The sequence below is a fragment of the Sapajus apella genome, unplaced genomic scaffold (assembly GCF_009761245.1).
Source record: "Sapajus apella isolate SASKATOON/1434 unplaced genomic scaffold, GSC_monkey_1.0 scaffold1, whole genome shotgun sequence".
Lineage (NCBI taxonomy): Eukaryota > Metazoa > Chordata > Mammalia > Primates > Cebidae > Sapajus > Sapajus apella.
In genome coordinates, this window is record NW_022436941.1 from 44,801,268 (window position 1) to 44,823,326 (window position 22,059).

The 22,059-nt window shown below is 35.2% G+C and overlaps 1 protein-coding gene across 2 annotated transcripts in view; it reads left to right on the forward strand.

Annotated features, from left to right (window-relative positions):
* The window catches only part of TTC37 (tetratricopeptide repeat domain 37), a 95,641-nt gene that overhangs the window by 72,053 nt on the left and 1,529 nt on the right, over positions 1-22,059 (forward strand). For both annotated transcript variants that reach the window (XM_032276168.1, XM_032276176.1), the window contains exons 37-41: positions 5,392-5,513; positions 7,979-8,137; positions 12,234-12,386; positions 17,733-17,863; positions 19,602-19,725. In XM_032276168.1, the coding sequence (XP_032132059.1) occupies positions 5,392-5,513; positions 7,979-8,137; positions 12,234-12,386; positions 17,733-17,863; positions 19,602-19,725 (689 nt within the window). The remainder of the gene's footprint in view (positions 1-5,391; positions 5,514-7,978; positions 8,138-12,233; positions 12,387-17,732; positions 17,864-19,601; positions 19,726-22,059) is intronic.

Genomic DNA, 22,059 nt, shown 5'->3' on the forward strand with positions numbered 1-22,059 from the left:
TGATTCCTCCTGGGAATCTTGGTCAGAGTAAGCTGTTAATCTAATCAGATTTACTTAACATTGTTTTGTAAGTCTATAAATTTCTTCATTGAAAAGTGACATAGATTAACCTACTTACATTAATAAGTAGATTAGCCTACTTTTGTCTTGGGACATTAGCTTTTCACTGAATTAATTTTAGGTTATTAATCATTTTTTAGTAAATGTTAAGCATCATTACTGCCTGTATTTTTGACCACCAGGGCAAATTAAGTAGGCTTTTGTTTAATGGTATTAGATCACAGAGTCTTTTATAAGATTGAAATATTTTAATAAAATGAATTTATTAAGTAGTAAATCAGAAATACCTATAACATAGTTATTGTTAAGCCATGTTTTTCAGATTAAAAGAAAGAACAATGTACCTATTTTTAGTTTTTATTCACATTGGCAATCTCTGACTTTCATTGGTATGTTTAGACTATAGGTGTATGAAGTGATTGTTGATATAACTGGGTTAGTATCTATCACATATTTTACCATTTTTTATTTGTTGCTCCTGTTCTTTGTTTCTATTTTTGTCCAACTATTTTTCTGTGTTTTATAGTTTTAATTATACCTTTCATATGATGCTATTTTCTCTTCTTTGTTAGCATGTCAGTTATATTTCCTTTTCTACTTTTTTTTACAGGTTGCCCTTTTTTACTGGTTGCAATATATGTTTACAATTAATCCAACTCCATTTTGAACTAACACTACTTAATGGATGGTGCAAACCCTTATAACAAAACAAGCCTAATTATTGTCCTTTATGTCATTTCTCTTTTGCTTACACATAAACATCCATACACATATAAGTACATATAATCAAATATGTTGTTGCTATCATTATTTTAATTTTTTCTTTTTTTTTAAGAGATGGATTCTTGCTATGTTGCCCAGACTGGCCTCAAACTCCTGGGCTCAAGTAACACTACCACCTCAGCCTCCCAAGTCAAAGATACACTTTTTTTTTTTTTTTTTTTTTAAAGAGATGAGGTGCTGCTATGTTGCCCAGGCTGGTCTCAAACTCCTAAGCTCAAGCAATCCTCTTGTTTTGGCCTCCCAAATATTGGGATTACAGGTGTGAGCCACCACATCCAGCCTATATAGGTGAGATTAGTTTCTTATAGGCAGCATAGGTTAGGTAATTTTTTTTTTTTTAACCATTCAGGCCACCTCTATATTTTCAATGGAAAGTTTAATTCATTTGCATTCAAGGTTACCATTGATACGTGATGCCTTATTTGTGTTGTTTAATTAATTGATTTTTTGTATATCCTTTATTTCTTTCTCTCTTTATTGTATGTTACTGTATTTTGGTGGTTTTCTGTATTGGTACCATTTGTTTCCTTTCTCTTCCTCATTTGTATAATTGGTTTACCAGTGAGTTTTTACTTTTATGTGTTTTCTTGATGGTAAATGTTTTCTCTTCTCTTTCAAGTTCAGATTCCATTAAGCATTTCTTGTAGGACTGGTCTAGTAGTGATATTCAGCTTTTACTTGTCTGGGAAAATTTTATTTTTCCCTCATTTATAAAGGATAACTTGACTGGGTATAGTGTCCTTGACCGAAAGTTTTTTTTGTTTTCAGCAGTTTGGATATATTATCTTATTCTCTACTGGCTTGTAAGGTTTCTGCTGACAAATCTGCTGTTAGTCGGATGGGTGTTCATTTATAAGTAGTGTGCTTTTCTCTGGCTATTTTTAGTATTCTCTTTTTGTCTTTGACTTTTGACAAGTTAACTATAGTGTAACATGGAGAACATCTTTTGGAACTGTATATAATTGTGGATCTCTAAGCTTCCTCATGTTTTTGGATGTCTAAATCTCTTGCTAGAATTGGGATATTGTCATCTATTATTTTGTTAAATAGTTTTTCTAAACGAAATAATTATGTTTTCTTTTTGCCTTCTAGGATACTGAAAATTTAAATATGTGGGTGCTTTATGGTGTCCCATATGTCATGTGGGCTTTGCTTATTCTTTTGTATTTTTGTCTTACTAGGTAATTTAAAGACCTGTCTTCAAGTTCTGAGGCTCTTCTGCTTGATCTAGCCTATTGTTGAAGTTTTCGAACGTATTTATTCATTCAGTGAATTCCTCAGTTCTAGAATTTGTTTGGTTATTTCTTATGACAACTATCTCTTTGTTAAATTTTTCATTAGTATCCTAAATTACTTTTTCCAATTTCTTTGTACTGGTTTTTAGTATTCCCTTCTTGTATCTTACTGAGCTGCTTTATTATCAGTATTTTGAATTTTACCCCAGGATTTCATAAACTACTTTTTGATTCAGATCTGTTGCTATAGAATTATTCTGTTCCTTTGGAGGTATCATATTTCATTGCTTTTTCTTGTTTCCTTTGTCTTACATTGATATATGCACATCTAATCTAACAGTCACTTCCAATTTTTATGGTTTTTTTGGTAGGGGAGCAATTTTTCCTGAAGATGTATCCATGGTGTTGTTTGAGTAGGTCACTTTGGCTTTGATTCTGAGTGTAGTTTCTGATTTCTTTGGTTCTAGACAGCATCAGTGATATTTGTGATTTCTTTGGTGTGTTAGGATATATTTGTTAGTGTAGGCTTGGTGAAGTTTTGGTGGGGCCTAGGATGCCAGGTAGGCCAGTCTTTGGGCCCCAGTGGTGGCAGCAGTGGGCTAAGCTAGCCTGCCTTTGGATGCCAAAACAGTGTACAGTGACACTGGTGTTAATGGGTTTAGGCAGGCCCATTCTTGCGCCTTTATAGATGGATTGCTCAGGTGCCGGGAATGGCAGCATTGGTGTGTTAGTCAGGGTTCTCTTAGAGGGACAGAACTAATACAGGAAAAGAACTAATATATATAAAAGGGAGTTTATTAAGTATTAACTTACATGATCACAAGGTCCCACAATAGGCTCTCTACAAGCTGAGGAGCAAGGAGAGCCAGTCCCAGTCCCAAAACTGAAGAACTTCGAGTCCAATGTTTGAGGGCAGGAAGCATACAGCATGGGAGAAAGCTGTAGGCTGGGAGGCTAGGCCTGTCTCTCATTTTCATGTTTTTCTGCCTGCTTTATATTATCTGGAAGCTGATTATATTGTGCCCACCAGATTAAGGGTGGATCTGCCTTCCCCAGGCCACTGACTCACATATTAATCTCTTTTGGCAACACCACACAGACACACCCAGGATTAATACTTGGTGTCCCTCAATCCAATCAAGTTGACACTCAGTATTCACCATCACAGTTAGGCTGGGTGGGTGGGTGTGTTCTTGAATCCCTGGGCAGCAGGCGTGGTTGGTTGATGGCAGTAGCAGTGGGACAGCCCTCTGGGACCCAAGCCGTCCACACTGGCATTCGTGGTGGCTGCAATGGACTGAGTGCACCAGTTCCCAGGCCCATATGTGGTACATGTGGGTGAGTGCCAGCTGCAGTGTTGCCAGCACATTGGAAGGGCCCAACCTCAGATCCCAGAGGAGTGCTCAAATGCTAATGGTGGTGGTCTGAGCTGGGCAATCCCCAGGCCCCAGGAGGGCATGCTTGGGTACTCTGGGGAGTGGAGCCAGGCCAGGTAGACCTGTCCTTAGGCTCCCTGGGGGGTGCATGCAGGCCTTGGCTGTGATAGGCAGGAGCAGAATGATGCTGGGCTGCCAGCAAATGCTTTGTTGGGAGCAGCAGCTGCTGCATTGTGACCCTGCAACTAGGTAGAGTGGAGTTGCTTTCAGTGTGAGCAGCCATAGGCACCTGGGGGTGGGGGTTGCAGGCTTCAGTCATGCCTCAGCTCTGCTGTATTCCAGTGCAGTGGTAGCTGCAGGGCAGTGGAATTTGTTCTCAGGGTACTTGAATATGCATGGCTACTCCTTACTGGCAGCTCATGGTGGCTGACAGTGGCTCTCACCTCAGCCCCAATATATTCCCTCAGCTCCACTGCTATTCCCTGCCCACAGTCACTGCTGCTGATTATCTACCAGCAGCAGTGGCTGTGGGCAGGGAATAGCAGTGGAGCTTCAGGGCTGTGGAGATACAGGTGCTCTTGGGCTGTGTGGCAAGACCTAGCCTGGTAGAGGGCTGGGCTGTCAAAATAGTGCCACACTCTAGCTGCTTAGGACTCAGGGCTTTGTGGGACTCAGTGTGAGCTCCCACTTTGGGCCAGTACCATTATTGTGTGCTTCCCTATGTTAGTTTTAGGGCCTGCAAGGGTCACAGGGCTGTCTTGTGACTAGAATTATCGGAGTCTATGGCAGGAATGTAGACTGTTAGGGGACTCTTACTTATCCTTTCCCTGCATTTCAGGAGCCTTTCTAGGCTCCTAGCTGATCCCAGCTGAGCATACTACACCACTGCGCTCTCCTTCCTTGCTTTTGGTGTTTCCTATCACTTTTCTGTTGAGTTCCAGTGTGCTTTCTTAGATACTATATTTGAAGTACGATTATCTACTTGCTGTTTGGTTCCTTTCCATGGACAAGGCAAGTACCAAATGCATCTAATCAGCTATCTTGAAGGCAACACTTACTAATTAATTTTACCAAGTATTTAAGGAAAAATAATACCAATTCTACTCAAATTCTTTCGGAAAATCTAAGATAGTAATACCTCTGACATCTTCTGTGAGGCCAGCATTACCCCAATACTAAAACCAGGCAAATAATAAAATTGCTTGTGTACGTAGATGGAGAAATTCATAACAAAACTTTAGCAATTCAAATCCAACAATACATAAAAATGGTAATAATACATCATGATCAATTATGATTTATGCCAGGAATACAAAGTTGATGTAACATTTGAAAATGAATGTAGTTTGCCATATTAACGCCCGTGAAAGATGCCAAAGAGTTTATACTACATGATTCCACTTAGATGAAATTTGTGGAAATGCAAATTGGTCTATGTGACAGAAAACACATTAGGAACTGACTAGGGACAGAGGCCAAGGAAGGGAGGATGGAGTAGGTTGGGGACAAAAGTGATTACAAAGGGGCAAGAGAAAAATTTTGATAATGTTGAATATGTTCATTATCTGGATTGTGATGTTGGTTCACTTTTATGTATGTCAAATCTCATCAAATTGTACAGTTTGAAAATGTGCAGCTGATTTTACATTCATTATATCACAGTTAATCTTTACATGTTTTCAACAAATTATTTTATTGTTTCTTTAGAAGTCACAGTTATATGAGGCTTTGAGTTATTTAGCCACAAATGTCCTGCCATGAAACTTCTCAGATACCTAAGTCTTGTCAGGATAGTCTATGGTACATGTAGCACATTAACTTTTAAAAATTGTGGGTGGATGATAAGTCTAATGGCAATTTTTTAGGAACCAGTTACTCCTCTGAGGACACATTATAAATTGCAGAAGAAAGTAACGTTGGCATTTTTTTGTTTACAGTTAAAGACAAAAAATTCTTTGAAAATTACAACCAGTCTCTTGAAAAGTGGTCTCTCTCACAAGCTGTCACTAGTCTAATAGACACAGGAAGAATATCTGAAGCTGAAACTGTCTGCACAAAGGTATTATTATGGTGTGTGCATTGGAATTCATGAATCCTTATCTCACTTGGAAAATAAATTCAAAAATGGAATGTGTGAGGCCAGACGTGGTGGGTCACTCCTGTATTCCCAGAACTTTGGGAGATTGAGATGGGAGGATCACTTGAAGCCAGGAGTTTGAGACCAGCCTGGGCAACAAAGTGAGAGGTTGTCTTTACAAAAAATTATAAAATTGGCTGGGCCTGGTGATGTATGCCTGTAGTTCCTGCTACTTGAGAGGCTGAGGCAGGAGAATTGCTTGAGCCCAGGAATTTGAGGTTGTGGTGAGCCATGATCGCGCCACTACCCTCCAGCCTGGGAAACAGAGCAAGACCCTATCTCAAAAAAAAAAAAAAAGGGAAAGCATGTTATTTAAAGAACATGTAGTAGCATGTAGTAGTGGTGATGACAATTATGATGATAACAACTAAAATTTACTGATTACTGTACTTGCCACAAACCAGTCACTGCATTTAGCATTTTGTATTTGAACTTCACAGCAATCTTATGATATAGGTATTTATCATTATCCTCATTTTTACAGTTGAGAAAAACTAGGGGTTTAAAGAGGATAAGTAATGTGCTTAGGAGCTCACAATTAGGAATGGATAGAGTTGTGATTTAAACTCACATTTGTCTGACTCTAGGATTCAAGCTTTTATTATAGGTCTTTAAAAACAAATTTTTATTAGTTTTTGGATACCATTAGAGAGACAGTATTTTCCTTTGATTTCTGATTGCTTCCTTCTTAATGCTATATTTTCCAATATCTCTTCAGTTTTCCAAAGTTCTGGATCACATAGAATGACTGTGGAGATTGTCAAGTGGGTGACTGGAACCTACTCGGTAGTCTGTTTTTACATGTCAGGATTATAGGGCTCTATGCTTCAGGCTTTGTGAATAACTGTGTAGTACCTTGCCTAGAACATGGTAGGGGCCCAATAAATATTTACTGAATGAATGAATTAGTTTCCAAAGTGCACTTAGAAATAATGTAATGGTTAAAGAGAGTTTTGAACATGACTTTTCCTGAAAACATCATGTTTCATATGTGTAATGTTTTTGGAAAGATCAGTATACATTTTATAGAGAAGGAAGAATAGACTTTTGGAGATTTCTTTGGTCCTCAAATTTTATGAAAAGCAGAGTAATACATTTTTTCTTTTATTTAAGGAATTCCATCTGAGGTAAGTTCAGGACAATTTATACTTAGTAAACACCATAAATGTTTACTAAGCATAAATTGACAGGACAATTTGTGCTTAGTAAATACAGGAAGTGTTTACAAAGCATAAATTGTCTGTTGCTCTGTGATCTCCAATAGAATAAGTGATGCCTTATGAACCTTTCCTTGTCAGTTTGTTGTTCCAATCTCTTACTTAGAAGAAAGCAATAAAATAAATTTTAGAAATACATTTAAGACTGTGATCTAGTGAGTAAAAAGTAGAAAAGTAGGCTATTGAGAGACAAGCAATAAAGAAACAAATATTTTGGCCGGGCGCGGTGGCTCAAGCCTGTAATCCCAGCACTTTGGGAGGCCGAGGCGGGTGGATCACGAGGTCAAGAGATCGAGACCATCCTGGTCAACATGGTGAAACCCTGTCTCTACCAAAAATACAAAAAAATTAGCTGGGCATGGTGGTGCGTGCCTGTAATCCCAGCTACTCAGGAGGCTGAGGCAGGAGAATTGCCTGAACCCAGGAGGCGGAGGTTGCAGAGAGCCGAGATCGCACCATTGCACTCCAGCCTGGGTAACATGAGTGAAACTCCGTCTCAAAATAAAAAAAAAAAAAAAAAACAGAAACAAATATTTGAAACAATAGTGGGAGGACTTGTATACAGAAATTCTTCATATATACATATATATACACACACACAGGATATAAGTATATATAATACATTTATGTATGTATGTAGGTAAGTATTTTAAGAAATAAATAGTAGCTTAAGGAAATGGGAAAATAGGTCATTTTTCTTACTTGCAGTACTTGAAAACACTGTGTCTTGAAGAAAGACATATATCTTTGTTAATAAGTTAAGAAAGAAAAAATTCATGCCTCTTTTCTTCTTACACAGTATAGTTTATTCCAGTATAGAATAGTGATAGCCTTCCCACTTAATTTTATATTTTCTTACTTCAGCTATCTACTTACATTCAGAACCTAAATTTTTTAGGATATCACTTAAGAGTAAACTAAGTCAAAGGGAAATACATTGTACATTACAATAATAATAGCATTACTGATTTTAAAGGTTATTTAAATGTAAAGTTTGATATTTACAAGTTGTTCATTGTTTTGTTTATTTAGTTTTTGCTGTTGTTTATTCTTTAATAAGAAAAGGTATAAACATTCAGAATTTTATTTTCCCAACTTGGAGAATATGCCTTTTACTTTTAACATTTAAGAACCTATTTGATGTATTCCTATTTGGAATTTAATTTCTAGTTTTTAAAAAGTAACCCTGATCAGCCAGCCGTTATCTTACTTTTGAGACAAGTTCAGTGTAAACCACTCCTGGAGTCACAAAAGCCACTCCCAGATGCTGTACTTGAAGAACTACAAAAAATAGTCATGTCCAACTCAACCTCTGTTCCAGCTTGGCAGGTAAGTTTTCTCCTTTCTTATTTGATTCCTCAATTAAAACACTTCATAATATTAGTTAATGTCAGGGCTATGCTCCATCTTTATTTGGTTTGCTGTCACTCTTACCATGTTCTCTCTCAGTTTCAACAGGTAAAAGGCATTAGGGTTAAAGGAACTACGAAAGTTCAGTACTAATTTAGGATCTACTACAATGATGATTTAAAGCTTTATAAATTTTCTCACTTTAAAACAGCGATGAAAAGACTGTCTTTTATATGGGTTGATATGTTCTGGGCATTTTATAATAAGGGTACCGTAATGGTGTTTAACTCTGCCTTTAGAGGGGATATGTATAGTTTCTCCCTAACTACTTTACAAATAAACTGTATTTAGTGCTTTTAGAAATTATTTTCAGGATTAATGCTTTAATTAACAGATCATCTGCTCTTTCAGGTGGCTCTGGTTATCCATAGTAACAAATGCACAATGATCACTGTGAGCTTTGTTCTTATTGATATTAAAATACAAGGAAGCATATAATTATTTTTTATAATTTGTTATATTTATTATATATTTAATTTGTTATATTTAAATATAAATATAACATTTATAAATATTATAAATAAACATGTGTGCCCCAGAGAGAGTATCAAAGGGGCTTTTTGATATAGAAGTTTGTCTTACTATAATTGGTTTTATATTCTGATCTTTTATTATATCAGCTTCTTGATATCCCTGCTTTAGATAATTTTTTAAAAATTATCTGGCATAAAATTACTGGATTATGAAAACTAAGCCTCCCTTTTACTGTAATTCTCTTTTCCTCTTTCTTCGAGTAAGTTTTCCATATGGGATGTAGGATTTAAGGTCAACATCTAGTTGACCTTAGAATATCTAGTTAACCTTAGATACTTAATTCATGTTGATGATTTCATATTTGTTATGAAAGGGAAAAATACATTGTCAAACTAAAAAGGAAAAATTGAAGATAAATTATATCTTAAGTGTATTAGTCCATTTTCACACTGCTGATAGAGACATACCTGAGACTGGGCAATTTACAGAAAAAAGATTTTTAATGGACTTACTATTCTATGTGGCTGGGGAGTCTTCATAATTATGGTGGAAGGTGGAAGCCATGCCTCACATGGAAGCAGACAAGAGAAGAGAGCTTGTGCAGGGAAACCCCCATTTTTAAAAGCATCAGATCTTGTGAGATTTATTTGCTATCACAAAAACAGCTCAGGAAAGACCTACCCCCATGATTCAGTTACCTTCTACTGGGTCCCTCCTATAACACATGGGAATTCAAGATGAGATTTGGGTGGGACACAGCCAAATATCAGTAAGTAAAGTCTTAAGAGATTGCGCACGCGTGCGTGTATGTGTTATATAATTCACAAGGTATGAAGTGTAAAAATCTTAAAAGTACTACTCGTTAAATACGCCTGTTTAACACCTCCCATATCAAGATACAGAACAGTTCCAGCAACCCAACTCCCTCCCCCAGGCCTCTGTCAGTTGATTTTCTTACTCTACTCCCCCCAACCCCAAAACAAGGATCACCTCTATTCTGACTTCTATATAGTTTTTCCTGTTTTTGAACTTCATATCAGTGGTTTACTCTTTTGTATCTGGTTGCTTTCACTCAACAGGGTATCTGCGAGAATCATTTGGTGGTTTCATGTAGCCATAGTTTTTTCATTTCATTTTATGAACATACTATAATATTTATTCATTTTACTATTGATGAATGTTTGGGCGTTTCCAAGTTTTGGCTAGTATGACTAATGCTGCTGTGACCATCCTTGGACGACATGCTTTTTGGTGGGACATAGTATGTATGTATGGTTACTTTAATAGATCCTGCCAAAGAGTTATCTAAAATGGTTATACTAGTTTACACTTGCACCAGCAGTGCATGAGCATTCCAAGTGCTAATATTACTAGATTGTTGTGTTTTTCCCCCATTTTGGTGACTATGTAGGTAATAATATCTTGTGGTAGTTTTAACTTGTGTTTACCTGATATCTAATGACGTCAAACAACTTTTTATATGCTTATTGAGCCTTTGGATATCCTCTGTGTAAAGTGCTTTGCATAATTCTTAATGGGCTATTCCTTTTTTACTTATTGAATTATTGGAATTTATTGTATTTCCTGAATCCAAGCACATTTTTGGATATTTATTTTACAAATATTTTCTTAGATCTATGGCTGCCTTTATTAATGTTATTTTTTGATGAATAGTTTTTAATGCTAATGAAGTCTGATTATGGTTAATGCTTTATTGGGATATTCTATTTAAGAACTTTTTGCATACTCTAGGTTCATGAAGTTTTTTTCGATGTTTTATTTTAGAAATTTTATTGTTTTACTTTTCATGTTTAGATCCATAATTTATCCCGAGTTAATCTTTGTGAATATTGCAGAAGCTAAGGTTTATTTTTACCCATAATTAACACAGTACCAATCTTGGAAAAGACCATTTGGTCCCTATGGAATTATGGCAATGCTTTTATCATAAATCAGCTGTGTATGTATGGGTTGTTCAGGCCTCCTTATTATTTTCCATTGGTCTATTTGTTTTTTCTTTTGTTTGTTTTTTATTCTTGAGTATAGCTTTATAGTTAGTCTTGATATGTGGGTAATATTAAAACTTCCAACTTTTTGTTTTCCTTCAAGTTTGTCTTAGGTCTTTTGCATTTCCAAATACAGTAGTCCCACCTTATCTGCAGGGAGGATGTCCCAACACCCCTAGTAGATGCCTGAAACCACAAATAGTAATGAAACACACACACACACACACACACACACACACACACACACACACACACACAAATGTTTTTTTCCTATACATACGTACATACCTATGATAGTTTAATTTATAAATTAGGCACAGTAAGAGATCAACAACAACAATAATAAAACAGTTATAACAATGTACTATAATAAAAGTTAAGTGAATGTGGTCTCCTTCTTTCTCGCAGAGTATTTTATCGTATTGTACCACAGGTAACTGAAACCACAGTTAAATAAACTACTGTAAATTGTTAATTCTTACCCAAAAAAGCTCTGCTGGGATCTCAATTGAGATTGTTTGGAATCTACAGTTTAAATTGGGGACAATTGACAAAGTAATACTGTACTGAATATTTTCTGTCCACAAATGTAGCATATTCTTCTATTTAATTAGTTTTAAATTTTTCTCAGCAGTGTTTTGCAGTTTTCAACCTAGAGGTCTTTTATACTTTAGTGTTAAATTTATTTCTAGGTATTTGATATTTTTGTTGTTATTCCATTCTCTGTGTGTGTGTGTGTGTGTGTGTGTGTGTGTGTGTGTGTGTGTGTTTAAATTATCTCCAAACATTTAAAAATTCCGTTGATTTTTTATATGTTGACTTTTCAGCACCTTGCTAAATTCACTTATTCTTTGAATGGTTTTGAATTTTGTACCTAGAGAGTTATGCCACTTTTACCTTTTTCTTCCCAATTTTTACATATTAAGGTTTTTTGTTGATTTGTTTGTTTTGCTTTATTGTACTGTCTGGAACCTTTAATACAAAGTTAAAAGTGGTGATAAGTAAACATTCTTGCCTTATTCTTACCTCAGGTGGAAAGCATTGACTATTTTGTTACTAAGTATCATGTTTGCTATAGGTTTTTATCAATATCTTTATCAGATTAAGAAGATTTTACTCTGAATATGCTAAGAGAGGTTTTTCTTAAAAAATAATGAGTCTTGAATTTTATTGTCTTTTTTTATGGCATCTATGAAAATAATCTTTTTCTTTGTTCTATTAATATGGTGAATTATATTGATTTTCAAATATTAAGCCAACTTTGCATTCTTAGAATAAGCCCTACTTGATCATTATATATTATTATTTTTACATATTACTGGAGTCGATTTGCTAATAGTCAACTGTTGCTAAAAGAATTGGTGATATGACAACTCTTTTTTGACCTGTAATTGTTTTTTGGGCACAGAACTTACCCATAACTAAATAAAAAATTTTTGCTCCATCAAAGTTTATTGTATTTGTTGGAAGTGGGGATAACAGACTGCATAGTAAACTAAAGTCCTTTGCCTCCTTCTCCCCTTTTTGTTTCTTAGTGGCTGGCACATGTGTATCAGTCCCAAGGAATGATGAGTGCTGCAGAGATGTGTTACAGAAAGAGTCTACAAGTGGCATCCCAACAGGGCAGTTGGAGTGGGAAGCTCTCAAGTCTGTTGAGACTAGCACTGCTTGCATTAAAAGTCTGTATGGTAAGATCATGTTATAATTATGATCATGAAAAATTGATTTTTTATCTTTCTTTGACATAAAGGCTTTTTACATAGTAATATTCTATTGAGTTCCTGCTGTTTCATTGTCTTCTAGTGTGGCTTCTTGATACACTTTGTATTTTGGGTTCTTGATGGACATAGAGTAACGTAGATCTATAGACTACAGCAGAACATTGTCAATATTTGGGGAAAAAAGATTACAGTTTTAAAAGTTGAATTATAGTAAGATATACATTTTTGTTTCTTTGCGAAACAAATTGTATTAGAATTAAATTTAGCTACCCAACTGCCACAGAAATTTTAATGGTAAACATTTCAGTCATTCTCATTTCAATTCAACATTTTCTAACAGGGATTTCTAATAAATTATGACTTGACAACCTATTTTCTGATACCAATTTATGTATATCAATCTGAAAGTCTTACATGCTGATAGAGAAAATTTGTTAAGATAAATGTTTAAGTGGGAGTGAGGGCAAACTGCAGAAAAGGATATGTGATACAATTCCAATGGAGTGTTCATAAATGTGGTATGAATTTTTAAGGATGTATATCTCTAAATATATTATGTGTGTTTGTATGTGCATATGCTTAAAAGCACAGAGATATAATTATATGGAAAGATATGTAAGATATATAATGGCAGTTATTTGGAGAAGGGGACTGGGGGTTTTAAAGGATGGTAGAAGAGAATTTTTTATTTTATATCTTTTGATATAAAAGTTTGGATTTTTCATCATGTGCTTATTATTTTGTAATTAAAAGTTAAACTGTCATTGTTTTGGTTTTATAGCGTTAGAAGAAATTATCCTAGAGAACCCTAAAGTACCTTATGTTTTTACCATAGTAACCTATGAGAATGTTAGTTATTCGCTTTAGGCATTTTGAGAATGAAATATAAGAATTAGGACTTTTTTTTTTTTTTTTTACTTTGGTGCCATTGCTGTGGAGCACATTTAAGAGCTTTATGTCGGGCTATTTCTGTTCATCCTTGCTTCCTTGCTCTGTCAGTCTACCTTCGAGCATAGTAGGTTGTGAGTGAATGGATAAATAATAATGTGGCCAGCTATTTGTAGTTCACTATTTTGTTTTGTTTGCCCCATATTTATGTATAACAATGATCTTTATGACCTTGATAACTGGTGAGCTATGGAAGCCACCCATAGTACCTATTACATGTCTTTCAATTTGTGAACTGGAGAAGTAGACACTCTTTTACCCTAACTTATTATTTGTTACTTTTCAATATTATTTGATGATTTTTATTAATACTAGGAAATTAAATCTGACCATGAATAGAACAAATTAGTAATAGTTGTAATAATAGCAAACTATAGCACTTAGTCTGTGCTAGGTACTATTATAAGTGCTTTACACTTATTAACTTATTTAATAGTCACAATAACCTTATTTGACAGATGAAGAAATTACCTTACAGTTTAGTAATACCCATGTATACCTGCCGGCCTCCTGCCCCACCTGTACCAGTACAACACCATAAAAATATTTTCTCTGAGAGCCTATGTTCTGGTTCTACCATTTACTACCTGTGAAACCTTCAGCCAGTTAAACTAATTAAAGCTCTTTCTTTTTCTGTAGTAGTAGAGATCAGAATACCTACTTTGTCTTCTTGTAGCATTGTTTGAATAATGACATAATGTTTACAAGTGCCTTTGTAAACCTTAAAGCACTATCAATCCAATTTGTTCTTGAAAAACACATTTGACATCCAGTAATTATAAAGGGGATACCATATTTCTGTGGTAAACAGCTGGTAATATGGGGAAGATGGATATATTAAAATAAGACTTTTATGGAAGACTACTGTATATATGATAATATGTGATCTGGTTGTAAAACTGACAGGTTGGCTAACATACTAGATATCAGATTCCAAAATGAGATATCAGATCAAGATAGATTGCAGTAGCATACAGGATCCTCCAGTATAACCTGAACTCAACCCTGAGCCATGGGATATTCCAGTGTTCCCAGGGCTGCAGCATGCGGCTCGGAAGTATGGAGCTGAGATCCATGGCTGGCACTTGAGTTGGGGAGGAGCCCCTATCCTCAAGAACTGAGAGGGGTGAAATGCATGGGTTCCTGGGCAAGGGCAAGAATGGGGCATGCCTCCCTTACAAGGCCAGTCCAGAAAGGCTTTGGCATATCTCCCTGCCATAGCCTCTGTGCGAGAGGACCCTGCAATGCAAATCAGCTAACAAAAGTAATGTGGGCATGGTGTGAATGACCAGAGGGGGTTTCCCCGAGGCCGCAGAGCAGACCCAGTGAGGGGGTCATTTCTACCCTGTCCCTGCCATCACCACTGAAGAGCATGCCTGTGAATGCGAAGAAGTACAAAAGAGCCGTGTAGCTAAGTGTTAGCCTAGGTACCTACCATTACTTTTAAGCACTTTCTACTGGATTGCAGCCCAAACTACAACACCAAAAATTATCTTGCTAATATATGCACCTGTGAAACCAAGTGCAAGAATTCACCTACACGTAAAGATCCTGTACAGAGCCCTGGCTTTTTGGAAGCATCCAGAAATGAAGCCAACTGACTATACTCAACTTATACCACAGTTAAAGGAACGCCAACTGTATTAGTCTGTTGCATTGCTATAAAGAAATACCTGAGATTGGGCCATTTATAAACAAAAGAGGCTTAATTGGCTCATTGGCATTCCTGAGAGAGGATAAGCAACTTGGAAAGGTATATTAGACCACAAAAATGTTCCTAAATTTGCTAGAGAGGTTGACATACAAATCTAAGAAATACAGAAAACCCCAGCTATGTACTATACAAGATGATCATCCCCAAGGCACATAGTCATCAGATTTACGAAGATAATGCAAAAGAAGTCTTAAAGGCAACTAGAGAGATGGGTCAAATCACATGCAGAGGAATCCAATCAGGCTAGCAGCAGACCTCTCCGCAGAAATGTTACAAGCCAGAAGCAGAAGAGTTTGGTGCCTATTTTCAGCATCCTTTTTTCTTTTCTTTTTTTTTTCTTGTTCCAAAGCATCCTTAATGAAAAGAAATTCTGACCAAGAATTTTATATCACACCAAATTAAACTAAATAAGTGAAGGGCAAGCAAATGCTGAGGGAATTCATTGGTACTAGTACAAAAACAGACATATTGACCAATGCAATAGAATAGAAAACTCAGAAATAAAGCTGTACACCTATAACCATCTGATCTTTGACAAGGCTGACAAAAGTAAGCAATGGAGAAAGGACTTCCCTATTCAATAAATTGTACTGGGCCAACTGGCTAGTCATATGCAGAAGAATGAAATTAGACCCTTACCTTTCAGCATATATACAGACTAACTCAAGATGGATTAAAGATTTAAATGCAAGACCTCAAACTATTAAAATTCTAAAAGAAAACCTAAAAATATCTTTTTTGACACTGGCCTTGGAAAAGAATTTTTGGCTAAGTCTCCAAAAGCAATTGTAAGAAAAACAAAAATTGACAAGTAAGAATCTTGAAGGATCTGGAAGTTTCCACATTGCTAGAGGATGTGGAGAGAGTGAGAAGAATAGAATACATTTGCTAGATTAGTGGAACTGCAGATGAGCAGCGCTGGCTTCATGGGCATGTAGCCTCTGCAGTTACACAGGGTGCCATACTTGATTTTATGCTCTTTAGTTGCTATCTTGAAATTCTTGATAATTTGTAAACAAAGGGCCCTACGCTTTATTTTGCACTGAGCCCCATAGCTGTGTTGCTGGGGCTGCAGATGAGAGACTACCCATGAAGTTGGGAGTCTTTGCTAAAGCCAGTTTGGGAAAAAGAGCTTTAAATATGTGTCAACCCTGGAGAGCTTGGCACCACCTTACAATGGCACCAGTTAAATGCAAACTTCTAGTATTTTAATAGAGGCCTGAAGCTACAATTAGCCATGGGAGGTGGGAGTACTGGGGAAGGGGAACCAGCCACCTGAAACTGCCTATAACCATAACCTAGCCTGGGAGCTGAGGGAATTGGGAGGGGGGTGGGGCCAGGGAAGTATGTGCAAATATTACTTTTCGGTGAAGACTGAAGTGTTGAAAAAAAAGGACATTCTAATTGAGACTGTGTTTGTGAATGAATGTAAGAAAAATGTACGTAAGATTCACAGGGCCTAATGTAATTTACATCCAGGGAGACAGAAAAAGTATCTCTCAAATAAGTGTTAAAGAGGTAGTGGGAGAAGAAAATAGAAATGCATTCTGATCACTTTTTCAGTATGCCATTTATATATAGTAACTTTTTGCTTATAAAATCAACCTTGGGCTAACTTTACAGAGTGTTTTATATGATTTCATAGAATTTAGAGGGTACGTTATTAAAAGCAGTGATAGTTTTATGTTACTGGTTTTAAAAATATGTTAAGAATAATTGTATTAGAATGTGCCTTGCCTTACTTTCTTTGTCAGATGTACCCAAGGTCTCTCTATTTATAGAAGGTGCATCATAACCTCTGTTCTCTATTTTCACAATACTGCACTCAGAGATAATTGCTGTAATTTTTGTTATATAATTTAGTGTTTGAAATAGACCATATATATAGACTCATTATATTGACTATTAAAATATGTATTCTGGATACTTGTGGTTATGAATTCTTGGTCAAAATTGGAGATTTTTTTTAAATGAAACTTTTTAATGCATTTTTTTCTCTTTATGTAATTCACTAAAGTGTTCATCACTTTAGTTTGTTACTATTTCTTCAGAAATACTTACCTTTGTTATTTCTGAGTCAGTACCTAATAGGAGAATAAAGCTTGTAACCCAAGATAGCGATACATTAACATCTTTGCCATAAAGTAAAAAATTTAAAAGGTTTTTAGTATTGATTATTTTGATTTAATACCTTTATCTTTATCTGTTTTGTACTTTTTTATATTGGGAATTTATTACAATACTTTATTTCAGCCTTTCCTCTCTCCTTAGATAATTTTTGAAATGTAGAACTTTATATTTATCACTACCAGTTAAAGAATCAATTATGTTAAATTTAGTTTTGTATATTTGGTAGACCAAGATTGATAGATTTTATTCACCTTTTTAGTATAATAGTGCATTTTCTTTGAACAAATATGTTCGTGTTTTTTAAATGATATCTCCTGTTTGAAAACTTCCTTTATCCAAGTCTACCCCATTTTTAGCTCCTTAAGGGCAGGGATCAGATCTTAAATCATTTTGTAGTAATTATACTCCTTCTATTATTTATATGGTGACTTGCACAAATAAGTACTCAATAATCAGAACTGAATTGCATGCTTTTAAATATACCAAATCTTTGAGTTAATATTTGTCTTATATTTTTATAGGCTAACATTTCCAATGATCACTGGCCATCTTTGGTTCAAGAAGCTACAACTGAGGCCTTGAAACTTTGCTTTTGTCCACTGGCTGTTCTTTTACAAGCTTTGTTACAATTCAACCGCAAAATGGGGGCAAGGTATGAAGAATCTTGATCTTTTTCTTGTAATGCTTTTCACTTTAAATCCTTCTAGGAAACAAGGAAAGATTATAAACTTTAAAGTTTTATAACAGACGAATTTAACAAACTTTGGGGGATGTTTATATATTTTTATCTATTTTGGAAGGACTGGTTCCAGAAATCCAATAAGGGAGAAAAAAAAGTTTTGTATTTGTTTAAAAAGGCAATTTGATACGTATTTATAGGATATGAGGGGTTTGCCATGGTAGCATTTCCACTAAGAAGGCCTTGGAGCTTTTGTTCTTCACTGTGTTAAGAGGTGCCAACAGTGTGATGTGGGTTCTAGAATCAAATAAAACCAAAAGACTCCTGTTCAAGGCTGCATTGCCAAAAGTTCTTCATAATGTAATAAGCTATGAAAAAAGTAATAAATATTGAAAAGACAGAGACATGTTGTTTATAAATGATGTGATTTCTTGTCTAGAATATCCAAAAGCTGCTCTGATCAAAATATAAAAAAATCTGTGGCAACATTTATATTTGAAGTATACTTAAATTTGAAGAAAAGTACTTAAAGATCACATGGATAAAAAGTACAGGCGAGAATACTTTAAGATTTTGAAAATATCTAGTTCTAATATATATTACATATAATACAAAGCATTTATAAGTAGAGCAGTGATTGAGGAGCACAATAGAATAGAATAGGTGTGGTAGAAATGGAGGTTAATACATATAAATATGCAGCAAAAGACATATCACAAAATAGGGATGGTAGAAGATTAAGACCCTATGGCTGATTAGCAATTCCAGCACTATTTATTAATATTTATTTATTTTGGGCCATTTTTGTGTGACTAATTTTACTACGAAATGTTTTAAGCTATAATTAAACTTCCTAATGAATTACTTCTGCTCATGCTCAGTGTTGGTAACTTAGAGAGTACAAACCCCCTTCACCTCCCACTCCAATAATCTTTGTTAACACCTCCCATAATTTGTATCACCTTTAAAAACCTAGCCCAAATAAAGATGTAATCTCTGTGCTCACTATGTGATCCCTCTGCAAAAGCATCTTCAAAACAAGTTATTTAGTTCCTGCTTCAAACTAATTGCTACTTAGAAGATCCTTCTATTTAGCAGTTCTGAATATACTATGGTTTATGTTATTTTTAGCAGTATAGAAGTTTTGGAGTCATAGATGTTAGTGAATTAGGAAAGAAAAAATTAGAACACAGCTGTAAATCAGCCTGCTATTATGTGGGTTCACATTATCATACACATCCTTGAAAACATACACTAAAAGCCTGATATGATATACATAGCCTATAGTGTAAATGTTGAATATTTCTTGTTCCATTCTTTATCATCTTTGTATTATTTAGTGACTTATTTAGTTTCTGCCTATTTTTCAAAAAGATTAAAGGTAGAGCACTCAAAGGAGCTCATTAGGTAGGGACTGTCTCCCTGTTCTCTTTGGAATGAGCCTTGATTTACTTCTCTGCCATATGGGAATAACTACCTACCTAGTAAGGTTGTGAACATTAAATACAACTATATGTATAAAATTTAACATAGTACCTAGTGCATGATAAACACTTAATAGATATTAACCATTATTATTACTTATCTGAATTAAAAAATCATAATCAGGTATCACATCTGCAAAAATATGAGAAAGATAATATATGTGTGAGATTAGTATGGGAAATACAGTAATTTACATGCTTTGGACTAAATGTGTCTTTTCTTCCAGAGAGACTCGGCGTCTTTTGGAGAGAGTGGTATATCAGCCTGGCTATCCCAAATCTATTGTATCAACTGCACGTTGGTACCTACTGAGACACTTATATGCCAAAGATGACTATGAGCTTATTGATGTAAGGCATTGATTTTATTTAAAGTGCTTTTTCTTTGACTTAAGGGTTTTAGAGTTATTGTTCAAAGTTACTTCACTTTTATGATTGAATTTTTTAAAACTGAGTGTGTAATTTTTTGGCTAACAAAGGACTACAAGGTCTACTGTTGCATCTGTTGAAAATAGAGAAATATTTATGCACATTGTTTGAAGGTTAAATATATAGTTTGTATCTTACCAAGGGTTAGTTATGACATTCTCCTTTCAATGTTAGAATATCAAAAGCTGGGGCCCCTTGGCATAAATAACAGAATTGTTAAAACCTGTGTTTAAAAATAGTTTAATGTCAATTTAACCTGTATATGTACAAATGCCTTTATATGGGGAAGCTATACAGGTTGAGCATCCCTAATCTAAAAATCCACAGACTGACATGTTCCAAAATCTGAAACTTTTGAGTACCAACAACCTTGGGGTCATGATCAGTTGTGAAGCATGTTATAAGTAATTGGATGCTAACCCTAGGTGACAAATAGATTTCCTTTTTTATTTTCAGTAGTAAAATATAACAGATTCACGGATATTTTTATATGTCTCTCCATTAATGCATTTCTATGAGCTTTTTTAAGTGAAAGAGAAGGGTAGAATTTTAGGGAGCTTGTCTAGTTGCAGGACTTTATCTTTGAACCAGTGAGAACATCACAAGTTTAAAAGTTATCCATTAAACGAACTGAGGTTTATAAAAAGTTGCAAACTGCTGATCTAAAGCCCTTACCTAGATACATGACCATCTAAACCCAACCTAAACCAGTATCAAAAGTCAGTGTTTTCATTCCCTTTTTTGGCCAGAAAGGAATGACTTGACTACACTCTCTTTCATATTATTTATATACCTTTGCTATTTCTTTAGAAATGGATGGATAAAATATTTTATCCAGTTTTTGGTAAAGATTGAATTATTTTATAGTAAGGAAGTAAAGAAAAAGTCGTAAGAATGAAGCAACGAATCAAGACTTTTTCCCAAAGGAACATTTGTTTAAAACTATAGCTATTCATTCCTTTTCTTTTTTAAATAAAGGAATCTAAAGAAGTTGAAGTTTTTAAGTTTATTTAAGCAAGAAGCAAGTAAAAGTGGCCAACTGGCAAACCAAAGGAGAGAATATATGTGCATGAATTGTCACTGGTCTTGTATTACTATCACAACAATTATACTGTTTTTGGCTGCCTATATTTCTCATTTCCTGAACTCAGAATATGATACACCTCGTACAGTCTTTTTAACCCAGTTTCTCATCTTCAGAGATCTCAATGTACTGAAATTGTGGAATGCACAGTTTTTTCTTGGGTGTGGGTCGAGGGTTGGTACTGTCCTGTGCAATGTTGGATATCTAGTAGCATCCTTGGTCTGCTAGGTGCTAGTTGTATTTTTGTGGCCATTGCAGTGGAGGCAAATAGGCAGATAGGATGGAGTTGGAGGTAACAGACTTCTACTGGAATTTTTATATTTCTTTAAAAAAATTATTTGCCTTCTTCATGCCTTTACTATAAAATACATGTGACAGTTTCTAATCTACTTATGGGATGGCTCTGGCATCTAAATATATCAACATATATGTCTCCAAAATTATTTTGAATAATGTAGAGAATATACAAATGTATTGGGTTAAAATTGTCATAACTTTAGCCAACAATTTTAAAAACACGATGAAAATCAGTGAAAAGCTTTTTCAGTACCTACTGCATTTTGAAATACTGTTTGCCTTTTGGTGAAACATAAAACATTAAAGAAATAGTAAAGAAAACAGTGCTTGGAGAAAGGCATTGTAATCAACATATTGCAAACCAAAAAGGCAGACATATATGAATGCTGAGAGACAGTTCACCATGGATCTCTTGCATTCCTAGAAATCCTGTGAGTAGGAAACCTGATTACTCTTTGTTCTAGTCTGTCTTTTCAAAGATATTTGTATAGTGAACATCCTTGGAAGACAGATAGTATCTCCCTCCAGAACAAAGGGTAGATATGCATGTCCATTATAAAAGATTAAGCATCTAGGCTTGGGGTTCCCTTCTTGTAATGCAACCGACTACATATGTGAGAAACTATATCAGTCCATCCACGTCACAGGCTGAGAGGACAAGAACAGAGGCAAATATGTTGACGCTCATGCTGTTTGCAATACCTTGAGTAATAACAACTTTTCTTTGTAACCTAAGAGTCCTGTGTCTACTGGCAGTATCTACGGAACTATGACAGGCTAACTTATTAGCTTGCAAATAGAGCAAAATCTCAGGCCCTTCACAGTGCTTGACAATGAACAACCAAAAAATGTTTTAGTATGAATGATCAGCTGAA